Genomic DNA, 24,419 nt, shown 5'->3' with positions numbered 1-24,419 from the left:
TTTCCAGAAGAATTGGAAACCATCTTTAATTGTTAAAACATGGTTAAATATACCACAATATACCCCCATTTTCCAATCCTATGCAGCAGGACTTTCAGCAGTTAGCCCACCAATACCAACCACAATGTTACATTGGTTGGCAATCGATAAATACTTACTGAAGTAATGAATGAAGCCAGAATTGGTAACAAATAGCCCAGAAAAGGGGTTTAATAGATGTACTAGCTAGTTTTATGAGACTCTGACATAAGCCAGAGTCATTCTGAAAGAGAGTACTATAATTTCGAAAATGCTCCTACCAGATTGGCCTGTGGAAAAACCTGTGGTACAATTTCTGATTGATAGTTGATGGAGGGTGGAGCCCAATGTGGGCAGTGTTGTCCCTGAGCTGGTGGTACTGGGGACCATACGAAAGCAGGCTAACCAAGCCAAGAGGAACAAGCAAGCAATTAGCATTCCTCCATGATCTCTGCGTCAGTTTCTGCTTTGAGTTCCTTCCCCAACTGCCCTCAGCGATGGACTGTGATGTGAAAGTATGAAATAAATCCTTTACTCCCAAGCTGCTTTTGCAATTTATCACAGGAAGAGAAATCCTAATTAAGACAATATACACAGTACTTAAAGGACTGCTACAGTGAACAATCTATAAAAAACTAATATGAGTGACATACCTTTCTAACAATCCTACAATATATGTGCTATGCCAGTCCCATTTCAGTCAGGAGTTACTGAACCAAACATAAAATAATGTGGGCAAGTATGACTCCAGAACACATACCTTTTCACTGCCAACTCACCCCCAAAATGGGCAAAAAGCAAACTGAGTGGTTCAGGTGAGAAACAGGCAAATGATCAAGAAATGTATAGAAAGATGTACAATCTCATTATCAATCAAAGAAAAACAAATGAAAGCAACATAGAGATTACAGGTATTTTTAGTACCTATCATTCTAACAATGATTTTTATGCATTCACAATAGAATTGTTGAATTATCCTCCACCCTGCATGTCCCTCTGCTTCTTCTCCCAGCACTTGATGGGAAAATATACCATATGTTTATGGCAAATTAACTATTGAAATTGAAATCTATTTATGGCTTTGTCCCAGATATTATTTACCTTTTTATTCATTTTGTTTGTGTGTGTGAAGGGGAGTGGACTACAGAACACATGTGGAGGTCATAGGAAACTTTGTGGGGCGGTTCTCTCCTTCCCCCTTTATGTGGTTTGTAGGAATTGCACTCAGGTCATCAGGCTTGCCTAGTAAGCACTTTTAGCTGATTAGCCATCTCACAGGCCCAGGAAATTTTTTTGGGTTAGGAACAGTTTCATAAATTGTCAATGTTAATTATTGCAATGTTATTCCTAACGTAGAGGGGGCAATCCCTGGGACTGTTCTAAATTTCCATCAATGAGGGAGTGTTTAAGTGAATTATAACTTGGATTTTTTAATATTGCAACTCCACTAAACAGTGGATTTATATGGAAAGACATCTATTGTGGAAAAAAGTAAATGGCACATGACATGTTGACCATCATCTTATTTATGTAGATTTAATATTAATGATAACAACTTGTAACAGAGATGAAATTACCTAGTCATAGCATAGTCCTATTGCTCTAAGTTTCAGAAAGGAATGGCGATTAAGAAATGACAGAAAAAAAATAAAAGGTATAAGGAATGGGAACTAGAAAACAGAGAAATCCAAAATTTTATCTGTACATTCTGAGTTTGTAGCTGGGCTATGGACTGCTAGTTGGGTGATTATCAGTAGGTTTTCTTCCCCCTCCCAAGCTTTAGTTTCTTTATCTGTAACACAGAGATAACAGTGCCTCTATCTTAAGGTTCTTATGAGGCTAAATAACCAATGTAAAGCAATTAACTGCATTAAGTACAAAGAAATGACAGTCCATCAATACTAGCTGTTATTTCTCAAACTAGGCACTGTGCAAGATGTTCACAAATTTATTGAAGTGATACAATTGACACAGCTTCCCATGGAGATTGACAACTAGAAGTCTTAAGAGCACATGTATTCTAGGTCTGACTTTAGGGCTCTGTCCACTTGTACTAGCCTTTCTGGCCTTTGCTGCCCCACTTTATGGTTGAGGGAAGTTTGGTCAGAGGTGGGATTGTGCTGAAGGTGCCCTGGATCTATATGGATGGGCAGATCTGAAAATCAAATGAGTTAATTTTACCACCCCAGAGGGAGAATAGGAAGAAAATAGAAAGGGGAAAGACAGAACAGGGGAAGCAAAAGAGTGAAAGGAGACTACTCTGCCTTTTATCTTTAGCAGAGGCCAGGGACACCTTAGGGCCAAGGCAGATGGCGGGGTGGGCGGAGCTGAGCCAGAGGCAGGGGTGAACTGTGCTTCCTAGCCCACAGCACTCACCGTCTTTGGTTCGTCCTCAGTGCAGGGCAACAGGTAAGAGCTGCTTTCAGCCTCTTTCTCGGCTCTCACCTCCACTGCCCCAAGTTCACTCTGGTTGCCTACACCTGACTTGGCAGTTTCACAGAAACTGTCTCTCCTGTTTGGGGCTTTTGTTTTTCCCCCCTCTCTCTCTCCGTTAGTTTTCAGTATCATTCATCTCACCCTGCTTACTCACTGACATTCATGCTTGCTCTTACTTTTCCTTCAATGTACTTTTCTCTGTACCCCTTCTGTCACCTCCCTCAACTCTGTATCTTCCTCTCCTTCTCTTTTGGTCTCTTCCTCTCCTCTGTTTCTCTAGAAGGCACTATAAAATTTCTTCCAAAATTCTCCACCCCCTCCCACTTGACCCTTTTCTGTCTGCTTGGCCTAGAGCAGAGCTCAAGGTTTCAGAGCCTTGGTGGGGGGGGGGGTGTCAGATCTAGGGAAGGGAAACTGGAGGGTTTGGTTGGGATGGTTAAGAATGGTGAGGCAAAATGGGAGGAATTCAGAGGTTGAATAATTAGCAGAAATAAAGGGAAGAGGGTGGAAGAGGAATGTAGTCATTGTACAGAAAGGCAAGAGATTTGTATTGTCTCAGTCTTGATTCACTGAGACCCCAGGCAGGCCATTTATCCTTTGGCAAAAGGGCCTGCCTACAATTTCTACAGATCTCTTAGTTTTGATTCTGTGATCTAAATTCTTCTGTTTCTATTCTCTTCTCATTCTCCAGTGGTAGCAAAGAGGGTACTAGGAGGGGAGGTAAGGCCTGGTGCTTCCAGCTCCTGGAAGAAGTAACAGATTCTTCTCCAGACTTAATTTATTCTTAAAAGCAGGTCATGAGTAATGGGAAATGAGAAAGAGAAGCTTCAAGAGTGGTTTCTGGCTTCTCCATGGTTATGGCTGGTCTTTCTGGCCGATGGGCCTGCAAACTGACATAAAATTTTACAATTGCAGAAATGCAGGGGAAAAAATCCTTTGAGTAATGTATGCTGCTTGTTCTGAAAATTCAACATTATCTTTTTGATTTTCACTTTAAGGTTACTGGTAATCTTTTCTATGCAGTGGGGTGTAGAATTCAAATGGTGGAATCAATTAATAAATGTTCAATAGTACCACAAATCTACTGAGGAAAGAGGCCTGCATTTGTTTAAAGTCAAGCCCTCAGCTAAGAAAATACGCAATATGTGGATCACAGATCCACAGGACCTAAGTTATGGGTCTCTTGAGCCAGACTGCCTAAGTGGAAACCCTGCTTCTTTCATTTACCAGTTCTATGGCATAGATGGGTCATTAGATCATTTGGGGGCCTCAGTTTCACAGCATTGTCCTGAGGACTGAATAAGTCAATATGTAAATGGAGCATTTACAACAGTAAGAGCTCTGTTGACGTTTGAACATGAGAACCAGAAGATAAATTATGAAATATCCTATCTCATCCAGTATCTGTGGAGAAACCAAGGTTCGGAAGGTGAGGGTGGGTGGGAGGGGGAGTCCAAGTTTACACAAAGTAATAATTATTGAGTGAGATAAAAATATCATCTCCAGCTTTCCATAATTGACCTGAATATACGTGATGTGACTGATGTCTTTATGATGTGACTCCTTGGCTCCAGATTGTATGTTTTGTTACTGAGAAAAGATCTGCTACGGATTCCTGACTGCCTTTGAACTAGGCAGCCCAGGCTGGCATGGAATTTAGGATCCTGTCTCAGCTTCTTGTGTGTGTTAAGATGCCCAGCTAAGAGTCTATGATCTCAATACCCTCAATAACTTGAAATGCTTCCTCCTTTCAATTTCAGTCATTCCCTTCCAATATTAAGTAGTGTTCTGCAGTGCACAGAGGGTCCAAAGTAACTGTACTACAACGTTCTGAGTCATAATGATATTCAGGAAGAACAGGGTGGGCCAAGCTTTAAAATAACTCAAGAATTCAATCCATGTCAGGAAGCATTCTGTATTTCCCCCCAGGAACCTCAGTAAATTATGACCAATAGCTCCACAGAGATGCTGAGTATACTTGGGAAGCAGGCCTTAATCTGCCATCATTTCAGAGCAGGACTGTATTTTGCCTCTAATCTCAAGGGCTGTTTTTCTCACTGCATACTTCAATGTTATTGCCATTGTCGTTGTCAATGTTGATGTCAGAGAAGTTTGTAGGAACTTGCAAGGCCCTGGGCCAGCCATCTTGACTCACTACAGATTGCCAGAGCCAGCCTTGGCCAGATGCTCAGGTGTGATTCCAGGAAGGGGTTCTTCTTCTCTCCCACACCCTGGGCTCATCTTTGGGAGTGGCCAGACCCCAGAGGCGATAAACTCTGGGGGGCTTTATCTATGGCCAGCAGGCTCAGCCTTGAGTGCTTTAGCCCTCATGGGCAGGCAGTCAGAAGGGAGACTTCCACATATGAGGAAGGCACTGGATCCAATCAATGGCCTACCATGTGATGTAGCAATAATTATCTCACATTTGACAACACATCAAAGCCAAGACCCAGAAAGGAGAAAGTGCCTTGCCCAAAACATTGAACAAAGAATCTAAGAAGCCAGAACTTAAACTAGAAAGTTGATATAACCTGTCTTTTTGGTTTGGTTGTGCTTTTTCATTTAATCCTTCCAATCAGCTTTCTGCTTTTACCATCTCAAGGCCCATATACTCAGGTCCACAAACTAACACAGGCTGCTGTGACAAATGTTTTGTAAAGTGAGAGGTGGGTGCTTGCTCTGTGAAATTAGGGAGATGAAGGAAGTTACCATGAATTCCTCCTACTCCCTTGTCCCTCTAATAATTTAGCCTTCTACACTGAGGGAGCTTTTAAGAGTTTGCTCAGTAGCTTTCTTGGTAGCTCTGGGGCCTAGGTCTTCCCACTATCCCTCATCTCTTTCTTATTGTACTGTTCTCTATCTTGACCACCCTTTGATTCTGGCCCTACAACTGGCCACTGTTTTTTCAATCTGTTTCATACTCTTGTTCTCTCTGTCTTTCATTTTGATTTCTCTATCTTACCTCCTTATAGGCTTCCTCCTCCCCTACACTCACCTGCTTCCTTTTTATATAGAGATTTATTATTTTAAATTATGTGTATGTGTGTGGTTCTGCGCATAGGTATGTATATGTGAGTGCCAGGTTTGTGGAAGCCAGAGGCATCAGAGTTCCTGGAGTGGGAGTGGCAGGTAGTTGTGAGCCATAAAACATGAGTACTTGGGATAAAACTTATAAAAACAGAACTTACTCTTAACCACTGAACCATCTCTTCCGCGTCTAATGCTGTCTTCTGATTTAAAAAACAAATTTTTCTTTTTCATCCAGTTTGTATCCTACCATCTCCAGTACACTCATGGTTCCCTTCCTCACGACTTTGTTGTCTAACCTTCCCCCTTTATCTTGGCCCCCCACTCTGCCCTTGCTGGACTCTTTTCCCTACTGCTTAATTTTCAGTTTTTATGTATTACTCTAGGCTACCTGATCTCCCTTTTGTGTCCCTCTGTTTGTCCCTACTGGTATATTCCCTGTTCCTCTTTCTCTTGCTTTATTATCATTCCCTATTTTCGTATTTCCCATTATCCTTTTGTCTTTAAGAATCAAGTCTTCCCCTCTGTGGCTGTTAGTATTTTGTTCCCCTTCCTCCCAGCTTTGAAATCTTTCTCATTCTCAGTTTCTGGTTTTCCTCCTCCACCACCACACTTCTGTTTTCTTCCTTTTATCTTTCTGAAGTTGTCTTGATTCTTTGATCCCCCCACGCACACACTTCTCTCGTCTCTTTATTGAAGATCATAGTTATTCATTAACTTTCTCCAAAATTCAGCCAATACTCACTTTGTCTTATTTATTAATTTTCTCCTGTCTTTTCTCTCCTTTGGCCTCTGTCTTCTTCACTGATCCACACAGATTGTGTCTGTCAGCTTTCTTGGGTTTTATTTTCACCTCTGTCTTTATCTGTGTTTAACCAGAAGTCAGGAGAAAATCCAAACATATCAAAATATCAACCTGGTGGTACACAGCCTGTAGGGTGCATGCCTGCTCAATCTCCTTAAATTGGCTTCCAGCTACTTCCTGCTAGCAGAGCATTCTCAGATCACAGCAGGACTACCCACCCTCAAGAGCTCTACTGTATGGGACTTGTTTGCATTAGCAGGCCAAGTTTTCATGTGTTTGAGGATAATAGTTTTTGTTTTGTTTTGTTTTGAGACAGGATTTCTCTGTGTAGCTTTGGAGGCTGTCCTAGAACACACTTTGTAGACCAGGCTGGCCTCAAACTCCCAGAGATCCTCCTGTCTCTGCCTCCCAAGTGCTGGGATTAAAGGAGTTTATCATCACACCCAGCTGAGGATAATAGTTTTAGGAAGACAGTGGCCTCAAGTGTTGATCAAACAGTTGATTGCCAGATGTCATTCTGTCATTCACAAAGGCATTTCAATGATCCTCATAATTACCGAGCACTAGTGTCAGAATAAGTCTGAGTCCAGGGTTTCTGGCCTCTATTAGAAATCTCTCCCTTGTCCCTTTATCTAGTGGTGTTTCTCCTTTCTCCCTCGCATCTTAACACTAGGAATCCTTTCTGAGAGGGATAACACGAGCATCTCTAAGGAAGGCAACAAACTTTGAGTGGGAAACTAAAGGCAAAGAATTAAACACAGACACAACTTATTGGGCTTTGGCCAGACCCTCATGATGGAATCTCATTTCCACAATTTCCACAGGACTTGGGCTCAAGATGGTGGCGGCAGCTGTGTTGCTACAGTCCTGTCCTGTGCTCTCTCGGGGCCCCACAGGCCTCATAGGCAAAGTGGCTAAGACTTACCAGTTCCTATTTGGTATTGGACGCTGCCCCATCCTGGCCACCCATGGACCAACCTGTTCTCAAATCCACCTCAAGGCAACAAAGGCTGGAGGAGGTAAGAAGAGTTTATTGGCAAACGGGAATATTTGGGTCATAAAGACAAGGTTCCAAGTCTGTTTATCATTACTTAATAGCTTGGAGAGTTAGTATGAAAAATGTCAATGTCAAGACAGAATGAATTGACCATATATATATGAATGACCAGGCTATGTCTTCCTAATGCTGTGACCCTTTTATATAGGTCCTCAGATTGTGGTGACCTCCAACCATAAAATTATTTTCATTGCTACTTTATAACTGTACTTTTGCTGCTGTTTTTATTAATGAATTTATTTATTTTATATTTCAGCCACAGTTTCCACTCCCTCCTCTCCTCCAAGCCCCTCCCTAACCTTCTGTTTCCACTCACTAATCCACTCCTCTGTTACTGTTTAGGAACGGGGCAGGTCTCCCTTGAGTTCAATAGAACATGGCATCTCAAGTTGCAATATTGTATTAAGGTTGGGCAAGGTGACCCAGTATAAGGAGTAGGGTTCCAATAACCAATAAAAGCACCAGAGACAGCCCCTGTTCCCAATGTTAGGAGTCCCACAAAAGGACCAATGAATTGTAATGTAAATATCTCATATGCAGGGTATCTGATATGCCATCCCTGTGAAAAGGTAATTTGACCCCCAAAAGGGTTGTGACCAACAGGTTGAGAACTGCTACCTCATATTTCCATGCTCTTCACACACTATGATTTCCTTCTTCCATGCTGAAAGAGGTTGAATTTGCTCAAATCCATTTTTCTTGTCCTACAATTCCTTGCATTTGCCATAGTTTGCATTTGCCTCTCATAGTTCTCATTCAACACTGCATTGGGCATCACTGCTTCTGCAAAACCTGCCTAGACCTCTAGCCTATTCAATACCAACTCTTTGTCCCATCCCTTATATCTTCTGGACTTCATTTGTCCTGTCCTTTCTTCCACTGTTCCAAAGGTGCTGTTAGTGTATGCCACTTCTCCCTGTTAGAATCTCTGCCAGCGGTAAAACCAGATTCATTTAACTCCTTGTTTTTATCTTAGTCTGTGACAGGACTCTGGGATAGAGTAAGTTTCAGTAATTACTGCTAAGTAGAATGTATAGCTAAGAATGAACCTCCCATTACTCTCTTACTTTGGTGTAGATTCCTCATCTTGGGCCAAGAGCCATTGTCCTTTCATGATGTCGGAACTCCAAGATGGGAAGAGCAAGATTGTGCAGAAGGCAGCTCCAGAAGTCCAAGAGGATGTCAAGAGGACTTTCAAGACAGGTTGGAGTCAACCTTCACCCTATCCAACCTCTGTTACTAATGACTGATCCCACTTTACCATACTCTTGAGCTAAGCAAATCCAAGGGAAGCTAGTATACATTCTATGATGGGCAGTGTGAGCCTGTTACAGGGGAGCTATAACAGGCAGCTGATTAGACTGCACTGAAGTGCATCCAACTTAACACTTGCACATGCACACCCCTGTAACTTCTAGCTGTCAGTCTATAATGGGCCCTCCTCTCTCTCAGGCAACTAAATGGAATCCAGAGGGCCAAGATTCCAATTTTAGCAAGAACATATTATGAGAGTCTGGGTCTGCATGAAGGAAAGGGGGTGGAGAATAGATACATCCTTTAGTTTTCACACAATGTTGTCCATTAATTAGCCTTTATTCCCTGAAAAGTACTTTGAATTATCGATTTTCTTAAAACAAATTCAAATAAAGTTTTGTTTTCATCAAGTCACTCTTTATAAGGGTACAGAGTCCCAAGTACAACTGGCCAAAGCATCCAAGTCAATTACATTTAGGGATGGCCATCCTATTAACACCTTTCGCAGGCTACTTTGAGCTATCATTAAGAACAAAAAGTTAAAGACTGAAATTTAATGATGTTCGGAAAAGAAGACAAAATGCACTGATCTCTCAAGTACAGGAACTAGGGTGCATTTCCTGGTTACTTTACACAAAGGGAACTCTCAGAGGGAAGTGTGAGTCACCAAAGAAGGCTTCCCAACATTCTAGGAGTTGCTACTTGGGGAGATAAGTGGAAGCTTGCTTTGCAGAAGAATTCTCAAGGGGCCTTTAACTTTCTAAACTTGAATTTCTATACATCAAACTGAACCAAAAGAGGACAACAAATGCTATCATTTCTCTCTCTCTTCATGACAATTAATTCCATATTCCCTCTCAGACCTACTGAGCTCCTTGGATTCAACCATCCCAAACCAACAGTTCCCTAGTTTCCAGGATCCAGAGCAGCTTGAAGGTGCAATTACACACCTGATCCAGAACAATATTACTGGTGAGTTTGCAGAGATGGAAATAAAGAGCTTGGGAACAAAGAAGGTGATACTGAAAGGGTGTATGTCACAGGATAAGATAGGAAATGGGAAGATTTTTAAACCAAAAAGACTTTAAAATTAAGCTTTAGTGCTGATGTTGCTGGCTTTTATAACTAAGTCTCTTCATTCAAACATTTACCTCAATAGTTTATAAGGAAAAATAAAATTACACTTATAGTATTTCTAGCTTGTTATGAGGTCTCATTAAAAATTAAGCTTACCTCCAAACTTTCATATCCATATTTCCCTCAAAGTTTCTTACCTTCACAGATTCCCTTTCCATATCTCATATCCATTTTTTATAAAACAACTTCCTTCATTTTTATAGTATAGGAATAAGAAATTATTTTTAAGAGATACAGAAAAATACACAGTAAATTATCACCTACCATTATCTTTTTGCTGTGTTTTCTCTCAGATACACCGTCCTATGGCCACACACACAAATACACATACACACAGAGAGACAGACAGATGAACACAGCAGAGAGACAGAGACAGAATTTCTCAGCCACTCTATTAATCATACTTGTGGTTTTTCAAAAATATGACCTTATCATCTCCAGAGTTTAGAGTTTATTGTGATATTTTGTTCACATAACAATGTGACCTCATATCACTTATTAATTCATGGCCATCAACACAGAGCTGCATAATGATTATTAAAGGCTGCATTGTGTTCTATAGTGTGAACACATCACTATTCATTTAAGCAAGAGCCTGTGATTCAAGTTTTTCTATAGCTTTTGCATTCTTCCACTTAGACTGCATGCTAGTTTTATATCCATATGAATACACCCAAAGAAAATTCATGGTTTTGCCTTTTTCATTATTTAAGTCAATGTGTTTCTCTTATTTAATGGTCATTTAATTGCTATATGACCTTGGTCAAGTTAGCTATCTTTTTATGTCTCAATTCCTTCAAATATAAAATACAGATTTTAATAGAACTTCCCATATAGGGTTGTAGAGAAACCAATGAAATAGCATCTTTACGGTTTCTGGAAGTAGGTTTTACATTTATTAGGCATCCATTAATGCTGGCTATAAAAATACAATAAAATACTAGCTATTTTTATTTTAACCACTATTATTATTTTCTGAAGATACCACTATTACCACATACCAATATTAGTGTTGTCATCAGATTCTCAGAACTATGCAAGGAATGATTTCCATACTCCAGTTTAAATATGAGGACATTAAAACAAAACAAAACAAAAAGGATTCTTTTTAAAAGATTTTCTTAAACTTGTTTTCGCTGGCATACCAAACAATGGGTTTCACATGGCATCATCATACAAATGTGTTATTACATTTTACTCTCATTTGTTCCTCCTTCATCTGGTTCCCTTTCTTTATTAACTAGGACCCTCTTTTTGCTTTCCTATTACATGTACAATATTGCCTTCTCTAATTCCCCCTTTCCTTAAGATCTCTTCCTCCTCCTATATTCCCCTTTCTAGTATTTGACCTACAAATACACAGGTACAAACAAATACATTATACACAGAATTTTAAATTTAGGTCCCACATATATACAGGAAAAAACATAGTTAGCATCTGTCATTCTGTCTGGTTTATATTGTTTAACATAATGATTTTCACTCCATCCATTTTTCCAGCAACTGTCATAATTTCATTTTTATAGCTGCACAAAATTCCATGATTTTATATGTACCACATCCTTATTATTCATTCTTTTGTTGATGGCTGTTTATTTGCTAGTGATTGTGCATAGTGCAGCTATAAACATGCATGTCCAAGTATCTTTGTGGTATGTTGACTTAGAGTCATTTGGGTACATGCTCAGGTGTGATGAGTTATGTGATGAGTCATATAGTAGTCCTATCTTTAATTGATTCTTCTGAAGTTTTATTTTTATCATTTTTCAATCATGCATGCAGGCATGCATTTGTGTGTGTATACACATGTGGGATAATGTCCTTGGAAGTCAGGTATGTCAGATCCGCTGGACTTGGAGTAACAGGAAGTTGTGAGACACTTGATGTGAGTGCTGAATACTTGATGTAGGGTCCTCTACAAGAGCAGCAAGAGCTGTTCAGTTATTTTTCAGATGAATTTCCATACTGATTTCCATAGTTGCTATAGTCACTTTCTCACCCTTAGTGTATAAGAGTTCCTCTTTGCCCACATACTCATCAGAATTATTTGTCATTTGTTTTTCTGACAGTAGCCATTCTGAATGAGATGGAATTGAAAAGTAGTTTAGCCTAGTGAGGTAGTGCATGCCTTTAATCCTAGCACTTGGTAGGCAGAGGCAGGCAGATCTCTGTGAGTTCAAGGCCAGCCTGGTCTACACAGCAAGTTCCAGAACTGGCTCACTAGCTACTGAGAAACCATATCTCTAAAAACCAGTAAAAAGGTAGTTTAAATCTGCATTTCCCTGGTGGCTAAGGAATTATTCTTATCTCTATTTCTACTTCCGCAGGAAGCCAGGCCTTTGGTTATGACCAATTTTTCAGAGACAAGATCATGGAGAAGAAACAGGACCACACCTACCGTGTGTTCAAGACTGTGAATCGCTGGGCTGATGCCTTTCCCTTTGCCCAACACTTCTCTGAGGCATCTATGACCTCAAAGGATGTTTCTGTCTGGTGTAGCAATGACTACTTGGGCATAAGCAGGCACCCTCGTGTCTTGCAGGCCATACAGTGAGTAGTAGAGTGTGTACTATGAACTGTGGGGAGCATCCAAAGATCTAGGGCTACACTAGCAGTAAACACCTTGGTTCTACCACCATCCCGTACATACAAACCCTCCCACCCACCGACCCACACACAGTTTATCTACTCCTCAGATACAAACTAAGTCAGTCAACACATCACACTTTCTAAACTACTGTTTGTCTGGTGTGCAGGATGATAAGGAAACCAAGAAAGCCTCTCTGATTCCATGGGCTAGAAACAAAGTATAGAATGGTGTGTACTATGAAAGAGGGAGGGAGATAGGGAGGGGGAGAGAGAGAGAGAGAGAGAGAGAGAGAGAGAGAGAGAGAGAGAGAGAGAGAGATCCTTTAGTTTTTCCAAACTACTCAAGCTGTATCTAGTTTCTACCTCCACCTTGACATTTCTTATTCTTTTCCCCAACTTCAGCGGTTCTCAACCTGTGAGTCATGACTGCTTTGGTGCCTGAATGACCTTTTCAGACTTTGACTATCACCATCCTACACACCAAATACTTGCATTGCAATTTATTAACAGTAGCAAAATTACAGTTATGAAGAAGCAACAAAAATCATTTTAAGGGTAGGGATCACCACAACATGAGGAACTATATTAAAGTGTCAAGGTTTAGGAAGGTTGAGAACCACTTCTCTACTTGGTCACAAAGGGTACCATCTGAACAGGACCACTTACATTAGTACTGATCACATTAAAGAAGGGTTTCATGTTTCATATTCCTTCAGTGCCTAACAAGGTTTGGTTTTGTTTTTGTTTTTCCTTGTCTTATTTCTTGGGGCCAGGGAGACCCTGCAGAATCATGGAGCCGGAGCTGGTGGTACTCGCAATATCTCAGGTACCAGCAAGTTTCATGTGGAACTAGAACAGGAGCTGGCTGAACTGCACCGGAAGGACTCAGCCCTGCTCTTCTCCTCCTGTTTTGTGGCCAACGATTCTACTCTCTTCACACTGGCCAAGCTTCTGCCAGGTGAGCACAAGGTCTGAGATTTGTTCAACAGCATCCAGCCTTACTTGCTGCCCCCTCTCTTGAGTTTGCTTCCTTACTCTGTTCTTCCCTTTCACCTGCCATGCATAGTCTTAACAGTGGATGGCTTCCTCCTTCTGCTTTCACTCCTACCATACCTGGACTGAGGGCCAGCACCAGGAAATAGCACCTAACCTCACAGAAAAGTAACACCACAAATTCATCATTTCTAATCATATAGTCTCCATGAGCTTTAAATTGTTTTCTCTAAAACCTTTACCTCTATCCTTCACTCTTATCATATAATCCAGATCTTACACAAAGAATACAGAAACCACTGGATAGCTTTTCCTTACTTATTGACATGCAATCTAAAAATTTATCTGTTCATCAACATGTGTTCTTTCCCTTTATTGCCCAAAAGCATCCCTTCAACTATGCATGAGAGCCTATCTCCTCACTTTCCCACTCTCCAATAAATGCCATCCCCTCACATGCCTTCCATCAGTCTGAGGGATACAGTGTTCCACACCTATGTCAATCATGGGCTCATTTAAATGCTCAGAGAGAGGCCACTAAAATATCATATTCCTTAACCTCTACTCAGAGCTTTTCATGTCTTTGGTTCACTTTTGCAAAATCCCTTTCTCCTCTTTCCTTCCAGAAGATGTGTTTACCTTCTACTACATTGAAAGCAGAAGAGAAGACCCCAGACAGAATTATCCTCAACTATCAACAAACACCTCCCCATTTTTTCTCTCACTCTTTGCTTCCTGTAACAGAACAAGACATGCCTCCTTTTTGTGTTGGCTAGTCTTTTCCACTGGTGCACTGGTCATTGCCCATTATATACTCAGAAACTTTCCCTCCAACCCACCTCCCACTCTGTGTGTGTGTGTGTGTCCGTCCCAGTCCTATCCTCCTGCCCCCTCCATCCAACTGTTCCTCTACCCATCTGTATCTTTTGCCTCACACTCTATTTAAATATGCTTAAGTCTCTTGTCTCACGCCCCTGCATCACTCTCTAGTTAGTGACCAGACTCTCTCCTGCCTGTGAGACACAATGCATGAGAAGTCTCTGTACTTGCTGTTTCCATCTTCAATGCACACTTCAAAAGTTACCACTACTTTGTGAACACTTTTTCTAAGGTCATCCTGAACCCCTAAATAAAGTCAACATCTTGGGGGTTTTCTTTCTGAAAAATTCTTTACTCTTCCTCAATAATACAATTCAGCACTTTTTCATTTTTACTAGCCATCATTCGAGTCTAACCAACACCATTTTCTTGATTTGTTCTTTCTCCTATAATCTATTTCCCATACATTCAGAACAATGTTTCATTATATAAATCTACCTTTGTCTTTTCCCTATTTAAAACTCATTGATGGCTCCCTCTTGCCCCTAGGATCAAATGTAAACTACATCGTGGCTTCTAACTAAATCAAATCTTAAGATGGGCGGAGATCTACATTTGTCATCACAGCACTTGGAATGCTGAGTTCAAAGGACTACATAGTGTAGGCTAGTCTAGGTTACATGATGAGACCCTAATTCTAAAAACAAACAAACAAACAAACAAAAAACCCTAAATTCTAGTACACACATATCTTTTAGACCTCATCTTTTGATATTCCTCTCTTACTCTTCTCCTCATTTATAAATTAGTCATTTGTTTATAATTCACTCATTTACAATGTTTCCTTATCATTTTATGTACCTTATACTAGGAACAAGGGATAAAAAGGTTTGGGCTTTGCTCTCAGGAAACTTCCAGTTAGGCAAGCCAAGTCCTGGGAGAAACCATGATTCATTTTTCTCAAATAGAAGTTGACCCTTATTTTATTAAAGACCATAGTTCCTTATTTCTGTGAAATTTGAGGGTTCTATGGAATAGATAGATCCCTTTCCCATATTCCATACCTCCTTGCCCTCCCAAAAGAGGCCAGTAAGAATGTCTGCATTCATGTCCTAGAGAAAACCCTTTTGTGGTGCCTAGCGTAGTTCTTGCACAGTGAAGTGGTAATTATTTGCTCTTTTTGCTGTGAACTGTTGTGATCATATGATTCCATTAGTGAAATCTGATAAGCATCCATCCTTGTAATTATAAACAGATAGGTGTTACTGGAAAAGGTGAAGTGCTAAGAAGACAAGGGAGAATCTAGTAGCATTGGTCCAAGTCTACAAGCTTTCCCCATGAATTATTTTCCAAGCTTTGATTTTTCAAGTGTCGAGTAAAATAAATCTAAACGCTGTCATTGAGAAACTCAATGTTCCTGGGAAATTTAATTTTCTTTCCCTTTAAGACAGTCAAGAGGCCCTCCAAGTCAGCCTCCTTGGAGGGAGGAATATAAGAGTTCCTGGTCAGGGGAGTTGTGCCAAGGGAGGAAGAGGTGTGTCACAAAGGTTTCCAAAGGAGGAGGAAGAAGGGCTGGTCTTCAGAAGGGAAAGTGGTTAGTCTTTCTTCTCCTGCCAAATCATACCTGCAGTGTGAAGTGGGGATAGTAAGACAGAAGCTTAACAATTACATATCTGTTTCCTCAGGGTGTGAGATCTACTCAGATGCAGGCAATCATGCTTCCATGATCCAAGGTATTCGCAACAGTGGTGTAGCCAAGTTTGTCTTCAGGCACAATGACCCAGATCATCTGAAGAAACTTCTTGAGAATTCCAATCCCAAGACACCCAAAATTGTGGCCTTGGAGACTGTTCATTCCATGGATGGTATGTATGCATGTGTTTGAGTGCATGTTTACTAGTATTGATAGCTCACAAAAACGATAATAATAACAACTAATATTTACATGATGTCTAGTACGCTATGCAGTTATTCATAGTTTACATGATTTTACGAAGTAGTTTCTACTGTGTTGCATGAGGAAACTGAGACAGGATCAAGTGAAGTCACAGGTCATACAGGTAGTACATGGCAAAGAGAGGCAGTTATTACATTCTTTTTTCTTAATTAAATTTATTTTACAACCCATCCACAGATTCCTCCCCTCCTCTCCTCCCACCTACCCCTTGCCCCCCCAATCTACTCCTCCTCTGTATCTGTTCACAAAGGGGCAGGCATCCCATGAGTATCAAAACAAAAACAAAAATACGGTATATCAAGTTGCAGTAAGAATAAGCCTTTATCCATGTATTAAGGCATGAAGAAGTTTTAAAAATATGTATTTATTATTGTGTATGATGTGTATGTGGGTGCTCATGACATACGACACAAGTGGAGGTCAGAAGGCAACTCTGTGAAGTTAGTTCACTCTTTCCATCTTGGTTGTGGAAATCTATCAGGTCACCTGGCTGTGTAGCAGGCACTGTCACATGTTCAGCCATTTCACTAGGTCCTAGTGTGAGTTTTTAAAATTCCTTTGAGCTGCACTTAGCTGCCATGTGGGTGCTGGGACTTGAACCTGGATCCTCTGGAAGTGCAGCAAGTGCTAGTAATCTCTGAGCCATCACTCCAGAGACCCTGCATTATAGTTTTTATTCCTGGTCCAGGACCCCTTTTCTATCTGAAAAAGTTTCTTGCATATTCCAACTTTCTTTAATTCAGCAATTTACAGGGAGCAGAGGGGTAACAAAAGCTGTATGGTCTTAGAATGTTAAGAATGGCCACAGAGACTGTTCAGATGACATCTAAAACAGCATGGAAAATAGTAAATAGGTATGGAAAATGGAAGAGACTATGACATGGCTTCAAATTGACATATTCTGACTGAACCTGAGGGAGTGGTTCCTTAGAGAAAAAAAACACCCTCACAGACACAGACACAGACACACAAATCAATAAAGTAGAAACATAAACTTGGAATGAAACAGAAGGGTACAAAGAACGCATGAAGAAAGGACCACACTGAGAAAAAGATGAGAAAGGAGATAAAGCAGAGAGAGAAGAAATGCAGAGACAGAAAAATAGAAACCAACATGGATATGAAGAGAAGATAGTGACAGAAATCCAGAAAGATAAAGCAAAGGGTCTGGAATGGATAAGAGCAGTAGAGAGGTTAAAAATGATGGAAACAAAGTTGTCAAAATGAAGTACAAATTATGACAGATTGCAGAAATGTATGGGGCAGGGAAGAACAGGGGTATAGGTGGGGTTCAAGTCATTGATGCTTAGAATACTCCCAAATAAGGCAGATACTTTCCTCTTTGTCTACAACACCTTTTCCTAAGTCAAAGTAAGCTTAAATGAGAAGAAAATTCCATAATAGAAATGGAGCTGGGGAAAAGTTATTATTTCCTACTCCTTTCTCTGGGCTTTTCTCAGGTGCCATCTGTCCTCTGGAGGAATTGTGTGATGTAGCCCACCAGTATGGGGCCCTGACCTTCGTGGATGAAGTCCATGCTGTAGGACTGTATGGAACCCGGGGTGCGGGCATTGGAGAGCGTGATGGAATTATGCACAAGCTTGACATCATCTCTGGAACTCTTGGTGAGTGTCTTAAGGTCACTACTATTGTGATAAAACATCATGACCAAAAACAACTTGGGTGAGGAAAGTATTTATGTGGCTTACATATCCAAATTGTAGTACATTGAGAGAAGCCGAGGCAGGAAGAGGAAAGCCAAAGCAGGAACTCAAACCAGATATAAACCTGGAAGCAAGAGTTCATACAGAGGCCATGGAGGAATGCTAAGACCATGGAGGGGTATTGCTTACTGGCTTGCTCCACATGGCTTGCTTAGCCTGCTTTCTTTTTTTAAAGTCTTTTTTTTTTAATTGTACATACCAGTCTCAGTTCCCCCTCTTTCCCATCTTCCCTCCACCCTAATCCTTCATCCACTCCTCACAGAGGGTGAGGACTCCCATGGGGAATCAACAAAGTTTGTCACATCACGTTGATAGCCTACTTTCTTATAGGACCCTGGACCAATAGCCCAGGGTGGTATTACCCAAAATGGATCTGGCTCTCCCACATCAATCACTAATTAAGGAAATGCCCCAAAGGCTTGACTACGGTCCAGTCTTATGGAGGAATGTTCCCAATTGAGGTTCCCTACTCTGAGATGACTATTTTTGTGTCAAGTTGATATAAAACTAGCCAGCAGTGAGCAAACACTCTGGGCCTCCCTTATATGCAATCCAGAGAAGCAGTCCCAGCCAGACTTCTTTCTTCTTCCTGTGTACAGCTACAGGAGTTATTTGGAAAGAATTTATAATCTTAGGCATTTGTCCTACCAAATCATGTTTCCCATCTCACTGCAGAGTCAATGAGGCAATCTGGAAGAGGTTTTCTAAAAGGCTCCTGAACTAGACCAGACAGCTGGACTCCACTAGAATAAGAAGAAAACTGTTTCCCTTCCAACACCACCCCCAAGTCACATCTTAGTTATTCCCCAGGCCGTAATCAACTAGAGGTCCCCACCCTGCTCTGGCATATCTAGTCACCACATATGGCAGTATGTGACAGTTCTATCTGAGAACCACAGAACTATCAACTCGGACATGCATAGGAGAGATGTGAAGAAGACTGGGAAGGCAGTCTGGAAGCCCAGCTTCTGGTATACCTGCCTGTGTTACCTGGGGCATTATCCTGCCCCTCTGGGGACTGATCATCAGGTCTGTGCATAACTTCTATTCTTGTTTGTAGGCAAGGCCTTTGGCTGTGTTGGTGGCTATATTGCCAGCACTCGGGACTTGGTGGACATGGTGCGCTCCTATGCTGCAGGCTTCATCTTCACCACTTCACTGCCTCCCATGGTGCTCTCTGGAGCTCTAGAATCTGTGCGTCTTCTTAAGGGAGAGGAGGGGCAAGCCCTGAGGCGGGCACACCAGCGCAATGTCAAGCATATGCGCCAGCTACTAATGGATAGGGGCTTTCCCGTCATCCCCTGTCCCAGCCACATCATCCCTATCAGGGTGAGAACTCCATCATGGCCCCTGCCTCCCCCACTTCTCTTTCCTGCTGCCTTCCTATTCCCAGTAAAGTACTTCCTGCCCCTTCAATCAACACTTTGCTTTCTTATGACCCACCCCCCAAACACAGACTTAGTGTCACTTTTGATTTCTGTTTTTCAAAATTAGTCATTACAGACTAACCTGTTTTTTTCCCACTAGTCATTGCCCCCCTACTACTAAACTGTACTAATCCTCACAATATTGAGCTTATAATTTAGTGTTTTTCAAATTGTTTATAAAAAGTATTAGTGGATCACAAAATCTCTTTAGTGAGTTATACTTAGCATTAAAAATAGGGAAATACAGAATAGAAAATGCTGAAACAACACACAGTAAAGGCTATCAATTTGTTCAGGTTTGTATGTACTCATATCTGATTATACTGTAAAACATACCTGTTACTAACAGTTGAGGTTAAAAAAAAGTGTCACAGAAATACCTGATACTTTGGATCAGGTGTTTAAAATCAACCAGTGTTCTTTACTTAAATGACATATATTTATGTGTGTCAGTTAAGTCATGGTGTAAGAAGGACATTTCTTGTGACAATTTTGTGGATGAGAAGGAAAGAATAGTAACCTCGGAATCCATGGATGATTAGTTTCAGCCCTGCCCCGACCCATATCAAAACTCTGTAAATGCTCCTTTCAGTTTGTATGAAATAGTGTTATATGTCCATATAATCTATTTAGTTTCCCAAGATACATTTACTCTTCTCTAGATCACCAATAACACCAAATTCAAAGAAGAACTACTTAGCCATTAAACTGTACTGTTTGAGAACTATCAACAAGAATAGTCTATACATTAAAGATATTTATTTATTTATTTATTTAATCTGAAGCTGGGTGAATACTTGATGAAGAACAGAGAAAAACAGAGGGACAACTGGAGTCAGTCTGTTTGCATGTCTAATTTTTAAATTAAGCAGTGACAGCAACCCAGAGATACCCTGGTTTTTTAATCACCCCGATTTAAGCAATGTGCTTGTTGCACAAACATTATCAAGACAAGATACCTGCTCTAGCCCTCCTTCAAATCTTATTGCTGGCCCGAGGCTTCCCTTGATAGAGATTCTGGAGCTGTCACTGCCTAAGTCCTTTATGAAAAACAATCTTTCCCCAAATTCAGTAGTGCTCCTTGATCTGGTTCCCTCCACCTCCTTAACAGAACTAGTGTGCAATGGTGGCCCCAGAGTGAGAGGTACTAAAAGGCCTTTTTTTTGAACCCAGGTGGGTGATGCGGCACTCAATAGCAAGATCTGTGATCTCCTGCTCTCCAAACACAGCATCTATGTGCAGGCCATCAACTACCCAACAGTGCCACGGGGTGAGGAGCTGCTGCGCTTGGCGCCCTCCCCCCACCACAGCCCGCAGATGATGGAAAACTTTGTGGGTGAGTTCTCAGCATGGGTGTCTACTAGTTCCTTCCCCTTAAGCCTCAGGGTCCAAAGAAGCTAAGAAACTAGACTCCAATTGATTTGGAAAACATTTTTAGAAGCATTCATTGTGTGCCAGGCTCCACACCAGGGTCACAAATGAATGGGAAACAGCACATAGATTCACAAACAATAGCAGATACAAACAACAATATCAAAGATTAAGAAACATAGTGCCTGGGGAAGTTGTGGGAGCAGAGAGGAGGGTGGTGACCTAACCTTCAGGATTCAAGATAGGCTTCCTAGGGGGAAGGAACCTCTGAGCTGAACCTTACTAGGTGAGTGGGTTTGGACCAAGAGAAGAGGGTGATAAGAGGTATTCTGAGAGGAGGAAGGAACACAAAGAAAGACAAGGAGGAAGGTGAGGAGGCACTACAGTATGTGAAGAACAGTAACAGCTGAGCTTGCTGCTCCCCAGCACTTGGGAGTTGAAAGCAGAGACATCAGAAGTTCAAGGTCAGTCTTGGCTCCACAGCTAGTTTGAGGCCAGTGTATATGGACTAAGAAGGCTGTATCTCAAAAACAACAATGAAGAACAGAAATTGCTGGAATGGAGGATAGTAGGATGCATGGATTGATCTCTGAGCTACAAAGACAACATAAACATGGTCTAGATTTAGAGGCCAGTAGAGCTCAGCTGAGTAGTTTGGATTTTACCCTGAAAGATTACAAATTTGTTTTATTCACCCAATGTTCATTTTACTTCTTTTGGGTGTATTTTTGAGACTGTAATTTAATTACAACATTTACCTCTTCCATTTCCTCCCTGCACACCCTCCCATATATACCTCCTCACTCTCCTTCAAATCCATGACCTCCTTTTTCATCAAATTGTTACTGCATACATACATGTGTTTGTATATACATCTATATTCCTAAATATAATCTGTTGACTGCATAATGTCACTTGTATGTATATTGGAGGGTGTGTTTTTGTTTTTTGTTTTTTAACATAGAACCTGGCACACAACAGTTGCTCATTCTAGGTCTCTTGGATGATATTTATGTAGGCAAACAAAGGCAGAGGAGACACATTCAGGCTGGTCTAACATGATGAACTGAGTGGCTATGCAGTACAAGTAAACTAGAAAGGATTTATAGGTGAGCAAATCTCTGTGGTCCACATTGAACTCCATGTGAATATAGTGTCAAGATTTCAGAATCAAAGAATTCCATCAGCAATAAGTAGATAGGAAATGAGGGCATGTACTGACAAGTCATTCTGTCTAAAACATAGGCAGTATAATTTGAAGAAGATAGTTAGGTGCTATTAATCTATTTATTCACTTCAAAACATCAAATAAATTTGACTAGTATCTATTACTAACCATGTGCTAAGCACTGTTTTTAAATGTATTAACCCACTTAATACACAGAACAGAGATGCCTTTATAATTTTCATTTTGTATTATATACAAATTGAATCATAAAGAGTTACTGGTCCATGGTCACTAGGGTCCTAACTTATCTCCATGGTCATAGTTAATAGGCTTCTGATTGGATGGTTCAGACTCTTAGACCTTTCTTTTCAGTCTCTTCTATAGCTCTGGGATTGACTCACAGAGCTCTCAGTGCGTAGGCCTCTTGAGTGTTCACTTCTGCACTAGAGACATCTTCCACTGCTCAATCCCACAGCCAAATCATCCTAAAATCCTGCACATCTTCTCCTTAACTTTTTTCAAACCTAGTTTATTTGCTCTGTTGCTGTTTCTTGAAAATATATCAATAATTTCCCCCCCTCATTTCCTTGCTTCTCTGGGATTTTTCTAAAACCCCAAAATAGTACTTCATTTCCTAAATCTCTTCATTACCTGTTGTTGCATTTTCTAAGCCTCCATAATCTATCCTCTGGAACAGTGACCTCTAAGGTAAGGATGACCCATAGGCTGAGAAAATATATCAGTTTAATATGCAAGATGACAATAACAATAACAAATATACATAATATACCAATAAATACAAGTTGGAGGTACCTGCTAAACCATTTGTACTGATAAGGATATTTAGCCCAAAATTTGTAGAAACCCCTAGATTACAGAACAAAGTTGAAGTGCCTTAGTATGATATCCTGTGCTTTCTATATGGTAATGTTTGTGCTCTGCCCCTCCTCTCCAACCCTGCCACACGCATTTTATTTCTCTGGCTATATTCAATGAATTCAAGTTCCTTTACTGTGCTTTGTTGACCCAGTCATCCATTATCCCATGGCTTCCTTCTCTTCATCATCTAGTCTTAACTATCCCTTCAATAGTTGTCTATTGTGTACTCACTAAGGGCTAGACACTGTGCTAGGAACCTAGTAATAGACAAAATACAAACCCTACCCTTCTGGAGCTTAACTGTACTTGAAAGGGATGATTAACGTTTTAAAAAGTAAACCACTCAGCATTCTAGTTCAAAGGTTTAGGGAAAAAATAAAGCAGAAAAGGATGACAAGAAATAATGCAGGCAGGCACTGGCTTGGAGGAGGGCCATAGGTTTGAAGTGACAAGGGTAGAAAACATTGAGGTGACACTGGAGAAAGATTTGATGGTGACAAAGAGGTTAGCAAGGTAAGTATCTAATGGGCATCCCAGAGAATAGTACAAGACAAATAGCCAAAGACAGAAATAGTCCTCTTATATTTGGGTAACAAGAAGACTGTTGTGGATGGAGGGTATAGGTAAGTGCCAGAAAAAAAAAAAGGCCAGAATAGGCTTGCTGGAGGGCAGAAATGTGAATAGTTCAGCTGTGTTCACGCTGTTCGACATGTTAGACATAGCTATTAGGCAGCCAGAGATGCAAAAATGCTACTGAATATACAAGTCTGGAAACTGATGCAGCATTCTAGGAAAGCTGGAAATCAGATTTTCAGAACCATCAGTGTAGATGGTATTTAAGAACACAACTAGATTGTACCAGCAAGGGATGGGCAAAACAGGGGTTTAAGAGCTCAGTGACACATCTGAAGTACTTCCACAGCTGAGTTTTATTCCCTCCTCTAAGTCCCTACCTACACACCCCCTACCCTGCCTCACAACACCAATACCTCAGTATGGTTACTTTCAGTGTCATCTTTATCAGGTTAGGATTTTCTAAGCAGAGACGTTATCTGTTAGGCTTACATATATCCTTCATGTAGGAGTGGTACAGGCTAGTACAGCATGGTTTTAAATCCTGTTGCCTACATGATTTCCTGTCTTTTATACATCTCAGCCTCAACAGACAAATGGTAACATTCATGGATCACACTGAAGCAAAGAAATCTATTTTTGGACACAAATTCTCTCAAAGTATTGTGAGAGTCAATATCTTATTGCATTAGTAGCAACAAGGGCTTTAGTAGACCAAGTCTAACTAATTCTTTCCCTCTTGTATTATTCCTTTTCAGAGAAACTACTGCTAGCCTGGACTGAGGTGGGGCTGCCCCTCCAGGATGTGTCTGTGGCTGCATGCAATTTCTGTCATCGTCCTGTCCACTTTGAGCTTATGAGTGAGTGGGAGAGATCCTACTTTGGGAACATGGGCCCCCAATATGTTACTACTTATGCCTAAGAAGCCAGCTGCTTTGGATGCCCATTCTACCTGCACTCCATTTGGGACTGGGCTTCTTCCTGCTCTCTGCTTTGTTGTGTACTTCTAGCTGATTTGATTCTCAAAATAAAGAGCAATCTGAAGCATCCGTAACCTTTTGGTGGACAAAGAACAGGCAACTGTACTATACTGACTTACTCAAACAAGTCCCAACCTCACAAGGAAACCACAGATTTCATGTTAGTCTGGCCACTCTATTTTACTGACAGGGAAAGCCACATTTA

The 24,419-nt window shown here is 40.9% G+C and overlaps 1 protein-coding gene across 1 annotated transcript; it reads left to right on the top strand.

Moving 5' to 3' along the window:
• The first annotated feature begins 2,313 nt into the window (after positions 1 to 2,313).
• Positions 2,314 to 24,281, top strand: Alas2 (5'-aminolevulinate synthase 2). Its single transcript, XM_051178954.1, has 11 exons — positions 2,314 to 2,427; positions 7,111 to 7,305; positions 8,421 to 8,546; positions 9,459 to 9,569; positions 12,062 to 12,284; positions 13,097 to 13,281; positions 15,821 to 16,000; positions 17,553 to 17,717; positions 18,877 to 19,145; positions 20,417 to 20,579; positions 23,993 to 24,281. The coding sequence occupies exons 2-11, from the start codon at positions 7,125 to 7,127 to the stop codon at positions 24,154 to 24,156; spliced, it is 1,767 nt and encodes a 588-aa protein (XP_051034911.1). The 5' UTR covers positions 2,314 to 2,427; positions 7,111 to 7,124; the 3' UTR covers positions 24,157 to 24,281.
• Positions 24,282 to 24,419: the final 138 nt, after the last annotated feature.

Source organism: Phodopus roborovskii, unplaced genomic scaffold, assembly GCF_943737965.1.
Source record: "Phodopus roborovskii unplaced genomic scaffold, PHOROB, whole genome shotgun sequence".
Lineage (NCBI taxonomy): Eukaryota > Metazoa > Chordata > Mammalia > Rodentia > Cricetidae > Phodopus > Phodopus roborovskii.
Note: the sequence above shows the minus strand (reverse complement) of the source record. Positions and strands in the feature narration are given on the sequence as shown.